The following is a 14,899-nucleotide window of genomic DNA, read 5'->3' on the forward strand; positions in this document are numbered from 1 at the left end:
CAGACCACAGCTGATGAAAACTGTCATCAGACACAGTTATAAAGTGATTTGTAGAGAGAAGTGTGCGGCTGGGGGAAGTGCCCCGAACAACCAGGCTAAATGTCAGTCCTTGCTCCGTGCAGAATGAGGAGGGAAGTGCAAAATGCGAGGGGTTGATGATATATTAGCAGAAAAGCATGAGTGATCCTAAAATGCATCTATGGTATCTGATACTATATATTGATACTATATATTAGTAACTTTATAGAACTTTGCAGCGTGTTTGCGCAGCACAATGGTATTCCTGCATTCCTGCGGGGGTCTCCAGTGCACTTAATAATCAGCTAATAATCATATCATCATACTGATGTGACTTCTATCTACTATTAGACTTTAATTGTGAGAGTCAGCATACAGTTGAATCTTGCTGTTTTAATATTTTTCTCCACTGCTACCACTGTAGTATTAATTGAGACGGTTCTGTGATCCCGAGAGGGTGTTTTTTCGATTTCCAGGGTGTCTCTTCAAAGATGCTGCAGTCGCTGCCATGTCACAGTGTTTGTGTTTGTATAAGCAGGCTGTTCCTCCCAAAATGTATCACAGGGTTGGTAAGGCTCTTGTTTAAAGAGCTCTTAACTTCCTATTGTATGAAAAAGGCAACATAAGGGAAGTCTGATTTGGCGAGGAGGGCAAAAGTCCATTTATACTCAGTGTTGGGAATAATCTAAACCGTATCACATGGAATAATGACACGCGGGCCAGCGGTCCTTCCCCAGTTTGTCCGCTTACTTCAGCCACGCAGGGGTTTTTTTTTTTTTCGTTTTGTTTCTTTTTTAGGCGAGGATTTAACAGACGGTTTCTCTTTTCAAAAACTTTCACAAACTCACACTCGACCGCAGGTACAGCAGATGCTTTTATAGCCAACCCCTTTTTGGAGACCGCGGGTAGCGCATCCTGCTGCTGCTCCTCCTCCTCCGCGTTGTGGGGGGCAGGGTCAGGAGGACGGTGGGCATTTAAGTCAGTTGCTCCTCTGTCAACTAACCCACCACTCTGCTTTGCGCGCAAAGACACACACACACACACACACACACACACACACACACTGGACGTAACGTTATCTCGTTATCTTCTCAACGAGGTGGCAAACATGACGGTGAGTTGTTTTTTTTTTTCTTGTTATTTTTCGAAACCAACATTTGACAGTTCTGTTGGATTTTGCTGGAGGCTGATTAATGGCCATTCACGTCGATATAGTTTATCATCTCTCGCCCTCGTTGACAGTGGTTTAATTCACCATCAACTTTTAAATAAATACTTTCAATGATTAAAAAAAATTAGCGGTGTGGAGAAAGGTACAAGTCAAACTTTAAGACAACTCCAAATGAACAGAAAAGTTTTCAGAATGTACTTTTTTTTTTCAAGAGAATTTTTCGGTTTTCAACTCATGTAAATAACTACCTATATCTGAACTGTTTTGTAACTTTTCAATTCTTTCTTCTTTCAGTATGAAGATTTATTTGACATGTTTGGGAACAGTACTGACAACATCTCAGAGGAGTCTGGGGACTTTGACCTGGATTTCCAGGAGCCATGTGGCAGCGCATTGAGCAGCGACTTCAATAAGATCTTCCTACCTACAGTTTACGGAATAATATTTCTTCTGGGAGTCATTGGCAATGGATTAGTCGTTGTTGTCATGGGCTACCAGAAAAAGGTCAAAACTATGACGGACAAGTACCGGCTCCATCTCTCTGTGGCTGACCTCCTGTTTGTCCTCACGCTGCCCTTCTGGGCCGTGGATGCAGCCAAAAACTGGTACTTTGGAGGTTTCCTGTGTGTGTTTGTGCACATGATCTACACACTCAACCTGTACAGCAGCGTGTTGATCCTGGCCTTCATCAGTCTAGACAGGTACTTGGCAGTCGTGCGGGCCACTAACAGCCAAACCACAAGGAAGCTGCTTGCGAGCAGAGTGATCTACGTGGGTGTATGGCTGCCTGCAGCTGTACTGACTGTACCTGACATGGTGTTTGCCAGGGTGCAAAGCACAGGGTCTTCGAACTTCGTCTTCATAGATGAAAGCATGGAAGTTGCAGACTCCAGGACCATCTGCCAGCGCATCTACCCACAGGAAACCAGTCTTATATGGACAGTTGTTTTCCAGTTCCAGCACATTCTGGTGGGCTTCATACTGCCCGGCCTGGTCATCCTCATCTGCTACTGCATTATCATTGCCAAACTGTCGCAAGGCGCCAAGGGTCAGGCGCAGAAGAAGAAAGCGCTGAAGACCACAGTCATCCTCATCCTGTGTTTTTTCTCCTGCTGGCTGCCCTACTGTGTTGGTATCTTTTTGTACACTCTCACGATGCTGAATGTGTTACCTCTCTCTTGTGAACTGCAACAAGCGATGCAGAAGTGGATTTCTATCACTGAGGCACTGGCCTATTTCCACTGCTGTCTAAACCCCATCCTCTATGCTTTCCTGGGAGTTAAGTTTAAGACAACAGCTAAGAGTGCACTGACAGTCAACAGCAGATCAAGTCAGAAAGCAACTCTTATGACCAAAAAGCGAGGGCAAATTTCATCCGTGTCAACTGAGTCCGAGTCTTCAAGTGTTTTGTCAAGTTAACAAACAGTCCACATTAGAGTCTGTGACTTAATACTCTCAGGAGAGAAAATAACTAAGCTTTAATTTCAAAGAACTTACTACATTTTGTACAGATGTAAAAAAAAAAAAAAAAAAAGATTTTTTTATACATTTTGATTGGTTTGCCTTGTGTTCTGAAATGGTGTGTCAAGTGAGGGTTTTTATTGCAATTTTTGCAAGTTTTATGTTCCTCAAAGCAGATTGTATCTCCAGGCAGTGCCTCATTTCCATTCATTCAGCTTTACAACCCAGGTCCATTTTTTCCTGTTTTCATCTTTACAGCCTGTGTTGCTTTATCAAAGCTCAGGCATACAATGCCCGTTTCTGTTTTCAGGGATGTTAGCTGCTTTTTGAAACCTGTACAGAGTTTGTAGCATTTGTGTGTTCGCACTTAAGTTGTGTGATTATCTGGAAACTACTATTTATTGCTGTCATTCACACTGGAATTTTTGTAAAAAGAAATAAAGTGCATGCTGCTTTTTTATACCATTTTAAAATTGTGGTTTTTTTTAATGTAAAAATAAAAAATTCCGTGTTACTCATAATGAAAGTGTGGTGTGCATTTTCACCTTAAACCAGCCCCTCATCCCTCGGGGGTTGGGGGTGGGGAATGAGGTGTGTGTGTGAGTGTATAGGAGGGGGGGTCTCCTAACACTAATGTCTCCACTAAGCAGACAGACCCTGTAATTGCAAGAACATCTGTGCACTTTTAAGCAGCCACTACACAAAAGCTAAAATCTTCAGTTATAATTGGCACCCATATGTCTGTTTAACAAAGAAAATAGCATGTTAAGTTCTCCTTTGACCTCTTTCTTTTTCTTTTCAATTTGTAAGAAATACTAATTTAATTATTTTTGGCAAACAAGTTTTATCCTCATTCACTTCCAAGAATGGGTCAGTGGGTCAACTTAGCCATTCCCTGACTCACAAAACAGAAATAATAGTACTCAGAACACGTTACATATACTGAAAATGCAAACAGGCAGATATAGTCTTTGTTGAGGATTCACAAAATATATCATATGTAATAAATCTGTTGGAATTACAGAGTAATGGAGTAAGACATAAAAATGACAAGTTTGAACAGACAGGCACGTCAGTCTCTCTGTGGACTCTTTTTATCTACTTAACATGCTCAAAATTTAAGTTCAAGTTGGAGACCAAAGAAAGCTGGCAACGATAGATGTCAGGAAGACTGAAGTCTTCAAATGGCTTCTGTGCAGTGCATTGCTGGCATCCATTCAAGACCCCAATGGAGATACATTTCCATTTCTTTACATGTAAAAAGGGTGTGAAGTTCCCCCATCAAGCTACAAGGCTAATGGTTATTTTGGGGATCTGGTCTCTCGTGGTGAGACAGGATAAAACAAGAGGTGCTTTTTCAGTTGGAAATGTTCCCAAATAATTCAGAATTAGCATTAGAGCTGTGCTACCCCAGCCCGTGCAGGGAGAGATTTGTGATTAACACTTCACTGTACTCAAAAGAAAGATCTTCATCCGCCTCTTCAATTGTCATCAGGAGACCTTGCTCTTGGACTGGGATCATATCGACCCCCGTATTTGATGTGCACATTGTAGGAATACATAGTAAACTGATATATGGGAATGCAATAAACCTAAGTCAAATGTTAGTTTTTGTGCATTGTAACAGGTCAAGATCTCAGGAAGGACACAGGTGAATGCAACAGTCAAGAAGATCATAAATACACAAGAGAGATGAATATGCTTATAATACAATACAACAGTTCTACCAAAGGGAGGTCAGATTTGTGTTTTATAGTCCAACACATTTCCATGGCATTTGTTTAATCGATTTGATCTTTCAAATGGTACTAATGTGTATTAAAGACCTTTTTCTAAATACTAACCACCGCCACCACCATCATCGCCATCATCATCATCAAAAAAAAAAAAAACATATACGGATGACAGTCTTCTCCAGACTGTCCAAAGTGCCGACTTGAGTGGACAGATTTTGAGTACTCGTAACCTCCTTAGGAATTCAAGAAGGTCCTCTTTCATTCATAATTAAAGCTTTTGTTCTCTTTGTGTGAGGAGAAAATATACAGCTCAACAACACATATCTCCTATATTGCCTTACAGGGGTGTTTATGGCAGGTCTACTAAGTCTTTCTAAAAGGATGATAATCTCATGATCCTGTAGCCCTCTTCTCTTGCAAAACACCAGCATCATCTTCCTGTGCAATGTTGCACAAATCCCAAACCTCTGACAACTAATATGCTAGTCTAAACAAATTCATGTGTGTATTTTGCAGTAGTGTGGGGCTTCTTGTTTGCTTTACTGGGTTAAAGGCCAAAGCTGTTGAAATGAACAGGAAATAGTCTCTACTGGTGATTCATTACCAGTGTACAGGAGAATTTTGACCAGTCTGTATAGGATCTCATTTGGGTTTTGCAGTTGAGATGTATTAAAGATATGAGTGACAGCATTAGTACGGGTAAGTGCAGAGATTATTTTAAAGGGCTTTTGCGAGCTAAGGATGAAAGACACACAAATATACCACAGGTTCCTTTTGGGCAGTGACCTCCTCCACTAATGGTTACCTTGTTTTGGCTAGAAAAGTGAGCAGCAGGAAGGCTGTTTCCTGCATCAGGAGCTCCTGTGGCCAACAGCCTGAGAAAAGCTTTGATGACACCCCCACTGTATTCAAACCACCATCACTCGCTGCGCATGGCCATTCCTGCAAAGGTCACTGGATACCTGGATGTACTTAGTGCACTCAACCAAAGGCGTGAAAGTAATTTCATGGGGATTGTAAAAAAAAGCCCACACATGGTGGTCACTTGTTATTACTGTTATTACCATGTGTCCTCGTGTTTGTGTGCATTTTGTTGTAGGTATGTTTATTTACTTCGTTCATCAATTTTAAAATGTAATTTTTTTCAAAAATTTCTATTCACCCAGTAATACTCTCATGTGTATAGCACATTTTAAGGATTTTCAGCTTTATGAGACGATCAAATTGATGACAGACTATGCACAGGCATAGAAATACCCACAAAATACCTCACTATACACTGCTATTGGTTGCATGCCAGTCAGCACCATTTATGATTTATTATTATCATTTATTATAATCAGTTTTACACGTTTTATTCACTCCACCTGCAGATATATCCATTGTCTCACACTGCTTAGAAAATTCAATTATCAAAGTAAGCTATTATTTCCAGAATTTATTTTAGAGCGTATTGCTGATCATTGGCACAGTATGAGCCCTTTCATATGTATTATTTTGATCAATATATTTCTGAGTCCTTTTCCATTATGTATTTACATTATTTTGTCTGCCCTGCGTACGGGCTTGACAAAATACCCAGGTCGGAACCACACTTCAGTCATTCGTTTCTAGCCGGAAATCAAAGCATCCGGTATTTGGTGCTCCTTCCTTTCTGTGCCGCCCATGCTGTTAACAGCTGATTTTTAGCCTCTTTCTGCTAGACAGCCGTGAAATATTTTCTCCACATTCTCTAAGAATATAGCTCGACATGACTAAAGAGGAAGTCCAGGGGTAAGGATGTGTTAAAAGCTGTGCTTGCCGTAACTCATGTCTCACAGCAACAGAACTGTTACTATCGTAAGATAGGTTTAGCACGTATAGCAGCTAGCTAGCGTTGCCTTAACATGCAGCAGATTGCGTCATCTGACAGTTTAAGGGAAGTAATAGCTTCGTTTACCTATATGATCAAACTGTTTAAAATATCTGCCATAGAAAAATAAACACGGGATGAGCCAAAACGATGCTGGGTAACCAACATTACCTTATATGTAGGGAGGAGTTGTTGTTTGACCAACAAATGACATTTAATAAGTTTGTCAGTTTATACTGGCCTTGCTTAATATGCGAGTCGCATCGCTAGAAATACGTGGCAAGATCTCCTCCAAGTCTTTTGAGTTTTCTGGTGAATTAAGGATACTACAACTTGGTTAATATGAACAAATTTTCAACCTTTATACTTATTTCTTTGTAGCATACTCAACGCTGGAATGTGAATGAAATACTACATAGGGTGTTTCATAGGGCATCTGAATAGATACCGCATTGAAATCTGGCTTCATCTGAATCATATAATATCCTGAGTCCCCTGCACACTAACTCTTTTACTACGTACAACACAATGTTTAACGTTTGGTTTCATAAAAGGAGTTTGTAGATCCCAACCTATAGGACGTGCTATTCCACATTTCACTTGTGCTACTTCAGTTTCCCCTCTGCTCATGGGCCACTTCGCTTTCAGTTTAAAGTTGGGCTTACAGAAAGGAAGGACTGTTGGGGGTTCCCAAATAAATTTTTCTACCTTAAGTTACTTTAATTATTATTGAAAATACACAGAGTGACTAAGTGAGAAAGAGAAAACCAGTGTGGTTTGACACAATACACAGTTAAGCAGTAAACATTACCTTACTTAAAATGTTCATGTATGTGTTGAGACTACCAATGTAGTTGTTTCTGTGTTACCTCCTTTCTACAGACTGAACTGCAGTATATCAAAAGGTGTTTGTAATATTTTGTCCACCACATTTACAAAGCTTTCAGTCGTTCTGAAGACTTAGTCTTGTTACGATTGGTAAGCCTCATGTGAGGACTGATAACATTTTGTTTTATGTTCAACTGTCCCTGTCCATTTATTGTCTTTTTGGGATGTAAAAATGTCTGCGAAGGTGTAACAACTGAGCTGTGACAGGGCTTGGGTTGTAATACACCTGTTGGACATATGCTGTCATGACATGTGTTACTAGCGTTAACAGACTAGCATTTGCCAAATGGGATATGCTGGTTATGTTTAACTCTACAGTATGTAATCATTTTTCTGGTTGTGTGAAATTAGCTTAAGAAGCTAAACAATAGAGAGCCACAAAGGTTGTGTAATCATTTGACAGCAGACTGTAGGTGTTTCGTAGACAGCTGCTCCAGACAGTAAGACTGACCTCACTTGCCCGAGGGTAACGGGGATTGTTGATCCAGTGTAACGGATTCAACTTGCTTGGGGAACATATGAATAAACCAGCCCGAGTTAATTTTTATTGATGAACTTCACACACTGTTTTAATGTAGTCCAGGTTTATAACACGGCTGTAAGGCGAGATAGCAGTAGGCTATTCATATGTATGTATTAGGTTGTTTGTTTGTTCCATAGATGCAGAGACTTCAATGAGAAATATGGGACCTTAGCGCACGCTAATTTTTTTTTTGAATAATTCAAACTTAATAATTCATTTTATTTCTTAATTTGTTGGTTAATCATAAAATTAAAACTAAATGGCTGATAGAACAGTGGTGTTAATTTTAAATTTGGCAGTAAGGGAAGTGTAAAACCTGGTCTGAAGTCCCCCCTTGGAAGTCATCGTCTGTTGTGATTTTTGTTTCTTGTTTAGGCTTTATTGCTATTCATAGTTGGCCTTTGGTCCTTGTTATTTCCTGTAACTAAATAGGAGCAACTCCCTTAATTCTCGTTGGCTTCCTTCAGGTTTACACACCTGGTCGTTGGGAATGACAAACAGCCCTCATTTATTCCTTCACCTGCAATCTTAACACACTTTTATAACAGCGAATGCAAGTTAGACTTGAAGATGTGTAAAGTTCAGACTGTTTATTCTAAGTCTGTGATCACATGGTTTATAGCAGGTTTATCTTTTACAGCTTTTCAGTTGACCTAAAATATTGGCTGACCACTTTCCCAGCAAGCAGCTGATAATACTATAATGCTGCTGATGTAGACCACCATAAATCACATGCATTTGTATTTTATTTTTAATTTCAAAAGCAGTATTTTTAAATATTAAAGTAGAGCTCCTAAGTACTATTATTAAAGTCAATTACAAAATGTGAACTTGGACCCAAGTTTCTAGCTGTTAGTAAACTGTTTACTAAGGTTTACATAAGTTTTAACTCATGTATATTCATAACTGACACTGGTGTTCATTTCTGCTGTCCTGTATGCTGTATTGTGACCTAATTTTTACATCTGGATAGGAGTGTAGTGTTGAATTGATTTTGTTTACAGTCCTGTTAATGCTACACAACAAACTTTACTTTATTGGCAAATGTAACATGCTTATCAAGTCTGATATTGTGTTGTGGTGTGTCGTGTGGCAATAGCATCTAGCAAATAAAGAAGCCTTTACTTTCAGATAAGACAAAATGTTATCATAATCGGATAATCCGTATTCTTCACAAATTCTGTAATGGATTAGAAAAGTGTTGGTGAGACTACTATCTTCTTAAAGCCATAGTGTTTATCTAGCCAATAATACTCTCTGACATTCTGCATTTAGCTGCTCTCCAGACTCCCATCCCTCCATTCACAAAGGTTACAGCTGTTTTGTCGAGTAAAAAAAAACAATGGGATTAAAGGTAGTGCAGTCTTAAAAGCTGGAGGCAGCCATGGCTCAGAATTAATTTTCCCAGGCAGTCAACAACTTCCTCATGGGATGCAGGAGAAATAGGAGGTGGAAGCTGACTTAAATGTTTATGTTGTGTGTTTCTTCCTGTTTCAGGGCGACAGAAGAGGAACAGCAGGCTCAGTCAAAGAAGGCCCTGAAGAAACAGCAGAAAGAAGCAGAGAAAGCTGCAAAGAAGGCTGAAAAACAGGCCAAGCTGGTCAGTGTGGTGTTTTTTCCCCCCATCTCCTTTTTTTTTTTTTTTTTTTTTTTTTTTTGGTTTGTTGTTTGACATCCGTCGCCCCCTCTTACAGCTGGTAAGGCTGTGACGTGCGGGTCTGCAGGGCATTGTGGGTCCAGGAGGGTAGATTAGCCGGCAGGGGGGCAAGACTATCCATTGTTGTACTATTCCTGTCATTTTCGCTTTGTTTATGTCCACCCAAACAAAGTGCTATTTTCTTCTACACTCCGTGCACAACATATAACCTCCCTTTTAACGAGCAGTTGCAACTATTTTACACAATAAAGGTTAGACTTCCTACAAAGTTCTTGCACTCCAGAAAGACTTAAGGATAGGTATGTCAGATCATAAACTCTGACTGTGAAAGAACCAGAAATCCTGCACACTGTCAAACACTTGTATTCACTTTATTAATGTTTAATTCCTCAGAGCTTTATAGGGTAAAACTTTACCTGATTTATTATTGTTGCTAATATAGTGAGAACAAGAGATTGACATTGTGCAGGACGTGTTTTTTGTTTCACACAAATCAAGATCCAAAAAAAAATCCCATCTTTAACAGACTTGACAGAGTTGCCAGCTAAACGTAGACGTGTTTGCAAACTGACTACTATGTTCCTTTATATCTAACAAAGCATGTGGATCAGTAGCCAGTGCCAGAGTACTTCTTTACTTTCACAGAACAAATGGAGTGCCACACATTTTCTCAAAACACATCTGAAGTGACAGCACTGCAAACATGGGCATTTGTCTGACACAGATGCAAGTGGTTTTGGATATTTATGAAATTTGATCAACTTTGGCACTGGTATTGATCAGATTTTTTTCTGTATTGATACTGATGTCAACACCTAAACTCAGGCTATCTTCTGACACTGAGTACGGATCCGATACAAGCGCTGTCTTTTTTCCCCCAAATTTCAGATCTGTATAACACTTCCGCACATCATTAAACTCACTTTGATCAGTCTTATCTAAGTTAACATGAGGCTGTAACTGAGAAAGCTAATATATTACTATCTGAAGAGACATTCATACACCATGCTTTTTAGGCTTGTGGATATTTTAATTATATTGTCCTAGAAATGACCTTTAACATGGCGAATACATGTAAAATACATGGTTTTTGCTGCAGCTTTACTTGTGTTGTGTACAGATACACACCTGACAAACAGGCTGAGCTGCTGTGATAAACTATGATCAGATTTAATGCTGCATTTCCTGTCTTTTTTGTGTTCTCAGAACAGCTGAAAGAAAAGACATCAGCTTAAATACATGTTTTTGCAGGTCAACTAACCTCTGTGCATTTATTAGTATTTTTCTTCCCCTCACAAAAGAAAATTTGCCCTGCTAAACTAACATTAGGTACTACAGTTGCTAAAAGTTTGTTGCTAACAAGATGTTACGTCAGTCCTTTGAGCGTCTCTCCTGGGCTTTATTAAACGTGTAAAAAAACTAAAACTTTATCTTACTTCATCAATGTAGTGTTTCCAAATGACATCTAGACAGAAAGTGCAGTAAATGTACTTGTAGAAAAATTTAATCAACCTTTGGCGTCATTATCTAATCACAAATGGAACAGTCAACACATCTGGCCTTCACATTAAAATGTATTTCTTGTGAAGCACGTGCAGGAAGTGATTGTTAACAGAAGTAGCTTAACGCATCAAAATTAGCTCACTGCAGCAAATACATGGAGCAGAAACGTGATGTCGGTCTGATACCCCATGCACTAAGATCAGTATCCGCACTGATATTGGTGCATCCCTTAATTTTTCCTCAGGCTGTCCATTAAAGCGAGATCTGCAGGATATAAATGAATAAATCTGTATCAATAGTTAGAAAATGTGTCATCTAGCTTGAGTTTGACTTATCCAAAACTGATTAGACAGCCTGCACGTTTGTCTTTCATGTATCAAGCGGCTTTTATAGGCGACAGCATCGAGGTTCCCTGTATTCCAGCTGGATATACCCGGTCAGTATGCTTCATGGAAGAAGCAAATTTTGTCACTGTTTAGTACACTGGCTATTGCTGCCTATATTAGTGCGGCGTAGTACGCGTTACCTAGGGGAAGACCTGAAAGCTGAATTGAACGTTTATTGAGTGAGTGACACCGGTGTTATTTTCTGTTCTGTACTTTATCTGCTGACACTTGTCACTTAAGCAGCTCCAGTGCAGGTCGGTTGATTCATGGCTATAGTAGGTCTATATTTAGTTGATTATAAACTGCAATATCATCCATCATGTGACTGGATTATCATATCAAGGATGGGCAATTCCAGTTCATTTGACTGCCACCAGCCATTTCATACACCAATATCAATTTGCATAGAAAATGGAATTGTAACCTTGCCACGAATCAATCTCATCGCACTCTTGGAGTCATTTGCCTAGAACTCAGTATAGAGATAAAGAATATCTTTCCACTTACGCTATTTCTATTACAAAGCAATATCTCCTGCTGCCATTGCTCATTGTCTATGATGTGTTACAGCAATGTGTAGAAGAGCTGTGCATTCCAGGGATCTAAGGCTTGGCTCCAAGACTGAGCTATGATTTATTAATTTCATTCAAATCCCTGATAGCACAAGATGAAAACACAATTTACATGACTGTTGTAGCAAAACGTTTTTTCACTTGCTCCATGTGAAGTTGAATGTTTTTGAACATTTTTTATGTTTGAATTTAACAGATAGTCCTCTTGTTGTTATTTCCTGGCTATTGGCAATGCCCTTTAAACCCCCATCGCCTCTTTGTGTTTCAGGCTGCCGAACAACAAAGCACAGAGGAAGATGTAAGTATCCCATATGGATCACAGTAAGCTTCCCCAAAGAGCAATTCCCTGCCTTTCTGTCTGCCTTTGATTTTACCTCTGATTTCACACCTTTGCAACAGTTTGTATGCAAATACCTGCATGCTGAACTCCCGTATTTCTGTTGTCGGTTTCTACAGTTTTATTCTATCATCGTGATAAGCATCATTATCTGTTCAGACCGTCTGTGATCTCAGATGCCATAGACAGACTGACGCTTACGAAATCCAAATGGTAGAGTTGCCGTTGAGAACAATAAATAGTTGATGTGCATATGTGAAAAGCAGTGGGATGTGTTAGTTAGCTGTTTAAGTAAATGACTGATCTTGACTGCTAAAATGTCATGCTTTTATTTTCTCAGGACTTTGCCAAGGACCGATATGGTGTGTCGGCTATGGTCCAGTCCCAGCAAAAACTGGGTTAGTATGAAAGCCACTTCTGTCATCAGCAACCTAACAGCTAACCACATATTCGCTCTTGGCTGAAAATGCAGAAAAATAACAGAAAGATAACAAAGATTAATTTTATATTTTTCTGCTCTTGAAGACTTGCAGTGGAAAAAATTAGAAAAGGATGAAAACCTTTGTTTTGCCTTTGATATGACCTTAAGTTTAATGACCATATACACCAATTGCTCTGTCACACGAGGGGATATTTGGCGTTTTAAGAATAGATGAATGTAGTTAAATTTGGTAGCATTAACATTTTGCCATGCTCCTTTCTCAGTGCATCATGTTTGACTGATGACTCCCTTTAGATGTTTTTTAGTATATTTCATTGTGTGCCTGTTGTCCATGTTGCCACTCTTGTGTCTGAATAATGTCTTCACAGTGAAAGAAAGATATGCATTTCAGAAGAACTTATTTATTCACAACAGCATAGTCTGAAAAAACATTCACAGAATACAGTAAACACAGTAAACACAATGACTTCTTTTTGTTGGAACAAATATCTTGTTTTAATATTATTTCAAGGTATCAGAGTTAAGTGGGGGGGTGGGGGTTCTGGTCTGTGAAATGCATTATATGGACACCAGAAGTGGAAGCCTACCTATCACAGAATATAATTTCTGAAAAACTTACTGCTTTATAAGTAACTGTGTCTTTTTATTTTTATGTCTTTGTCTCTCTTGCTTATCTATGAGAAAAACAATTGGCGCAAATGTAAACTCAGCTCAAGGAACAAAGTAGGTTCAAGATTATGACATGACCCTTGCCTTCATCTTATGTGAAAGACACAAGGACATTGCAAGACATTATTGCAAGTCATTGATATAAAAGTCGCACATAATTACACAAACCTAATGTTGGGTAACACAGGTTGAACATGGATAATTTTGTACAAAGAGTTAAACGGCATATTTCACCTTAACATCCACTCTAGAGGTGAAGAAATTGCAATAACATGATGAAACGGAGAACATGCAGATCCCTCAGATTTCATGTTTTGATACAAGATGACATCCTGATCCAGAACTTCTCAGATTACATCTTTTTGGTTTGTCAAACGTTAAAGATGTAACACAATTAGAACTGATTAACATCATGAAAAATGCTTTTGGGCCCTTCTCTCATCACAACTGCAGAAATGTCAGTGATAATTGCAGTAACTCATGGTGTGTGATAACTCCCGGATGAACGAGGCAGCAGGCGAACCTGTCAAGGCCAGTCCATCCGTCTAGATGCTCTTTCAGCTCCAATGGTAGCAAACAAAGTGGGGCCTCCCTCACCTGGCACAGCCATAGGGACAGGGTTTTTTTTTTTTTTGGGGGGGGGGGGGGGGGTGAGAAGGGTGAGGGCTTTTATGTGGGTTGACGCAGAGTTCCCAGCCAAAAGGGCGGCTCTGTATTCTCTGGTGTAGCCTCAGTGTCTGCCTCTTCTGCTCACTGATAATAGGGAGAAGGCATGCCTCTGAGTGACACAGGTGAAACTAGAGTCAATTTGTCATAAAGCCTACGGAGAATAGCTGAGTTAGACAGCTTTCAGCAGGCCTCCTAGTGTGTCTTATTTATTAGGCATGTCTGTAATTTGAGCATTTTATTGTGTGTACGTCTACACACGCACATGCATGCTTATTCACATTTCTATCTGCCTTTGGGAGTGTGCAGGGAGGAGAAGAGGGGATGTGAGATTCCTCATAAAGTTCTTTGAAGTAATAACATTTTTGTGCCTATTTGTGTGTGTGTGTGCACGTGTGTGTGTGTGTGTGTGTGTGTGTGTGTGTGTGTGTGTGTGTGTGTGTGTGTGTGTGTGTGAGCCAGACAGGGCGTTGGTACGGGTCCAAGACCTTACTCCTGAGAAAGCTGACCACCTGATCTGGTTGCGTGCCCGAGTCCACACCAGCAGAGCCAAAGGTGAGATCACCCTCCCCCCTCATCTTTGTTCACCATTTTTTGGCTTAGAGCAACTTTCTTTTGTGTGCAGAAAAAACTACAGCCAAAATTGGATGACCTCTGTGCTAACCCTTGTAATATACTGAAATGTCTTAAAACTTCTTTCTTTGAGCTAGTTGTCCACATCACCCCCTTCTCTTCCAGACCAAATGGCAATACTACTTGACTTTGACTCGTTTTTGTTAGATTTCCCATGACCTAAATGGTAGGCTTTTATTGCGAAAATACATACCAAAACATACTTCAATGTGAAATGAAATTGTTCTCTACAATGTATTCCTTTCTGGGATTGTGTATTTTTTTTTACCCCTTCCTTCCATGTAAGGTAGAGTTTAACAACCTGAGGGTGTTTTTGGTATCATTGTCAGAGTAGCATGTCATTGCCAACTGGAAGATCAGATACCCTCTATTTGCTGGGTTCAAG

The 14,899-nt window shown here is 39.7% G+C and overlaps 2 protein-coding genes across 2 annotated transcripts in view; both read left to right on the forward strand.

Annotated features, from left to right (window-relative positions):
• Positions 1–1,022: 1,022 nt before the first annotated feature.
• Positions 1,023–3,101, forward strand: LOC120801102 (C-X-C chemokine receptor type 4-like). The gene is made up of 2 exons (XM_040147644.1): positions 1,023–1,132; positions 1,484–3,101. Exons 1-2 carry the CDS (start codon positions 1,127–1,129, stop codon positions 2,606–2,608), a joined length of 1,131 nt encoding a protein of 376 aa, XP_040003578.1. The 5' UTR covers positions 1,023–1,126; the 3' UTR covers positions 2,609–3,101.
• Positions 3,102–6,006: 2,905 nt separating this feature from the next.
• The window catches only part of dars1 (aspartyl-tRNA synthetase 1), a 31,956-nt gene continuing 23,063 nt past the window's right edge, over positions 6,007–14,899 (forward strand). Inside the window, exons 1-5 of the mRNA XM_040148809.1 lie at positions 6,007–6,159; positions 9,147–9,249; positions 12,036–12,065; positions 12,445–12,502; positions 14,344–14,436. Coding sequence (XP_040004743.1) covers positions 6,137–6,159; positions 9,147–9,249; positions 12,036–12,065; positions 12,445–12,502; positions 14,344–14,436 — 307 coding nt within the window. The 5' untranslated portion in view covers positions 6,007–6,136. The remainder of the gene's footprint in view (positions 6,160–9,146; positions 9,250–12,035; positions 12,066–12,444; positions 12,503–14,343; positions 14,437–14,899) is intronic.

The sequence above is a fragment of the Xiphias gladius genome, chromosome 16 (genome assembly GCF_016859285.1).
Source record: "Xiphias gladius isolate SHS-SW01 ecotype Sanya breed wild chromosome 16, ASM1685928v1, whole genome shotgun sequence".
NCBI lineage: Eukaryota > Metazoa > Chordata > Actinopteri > Istiophoriformes > Xiphiidae > Xiphias > Xiphias gladius.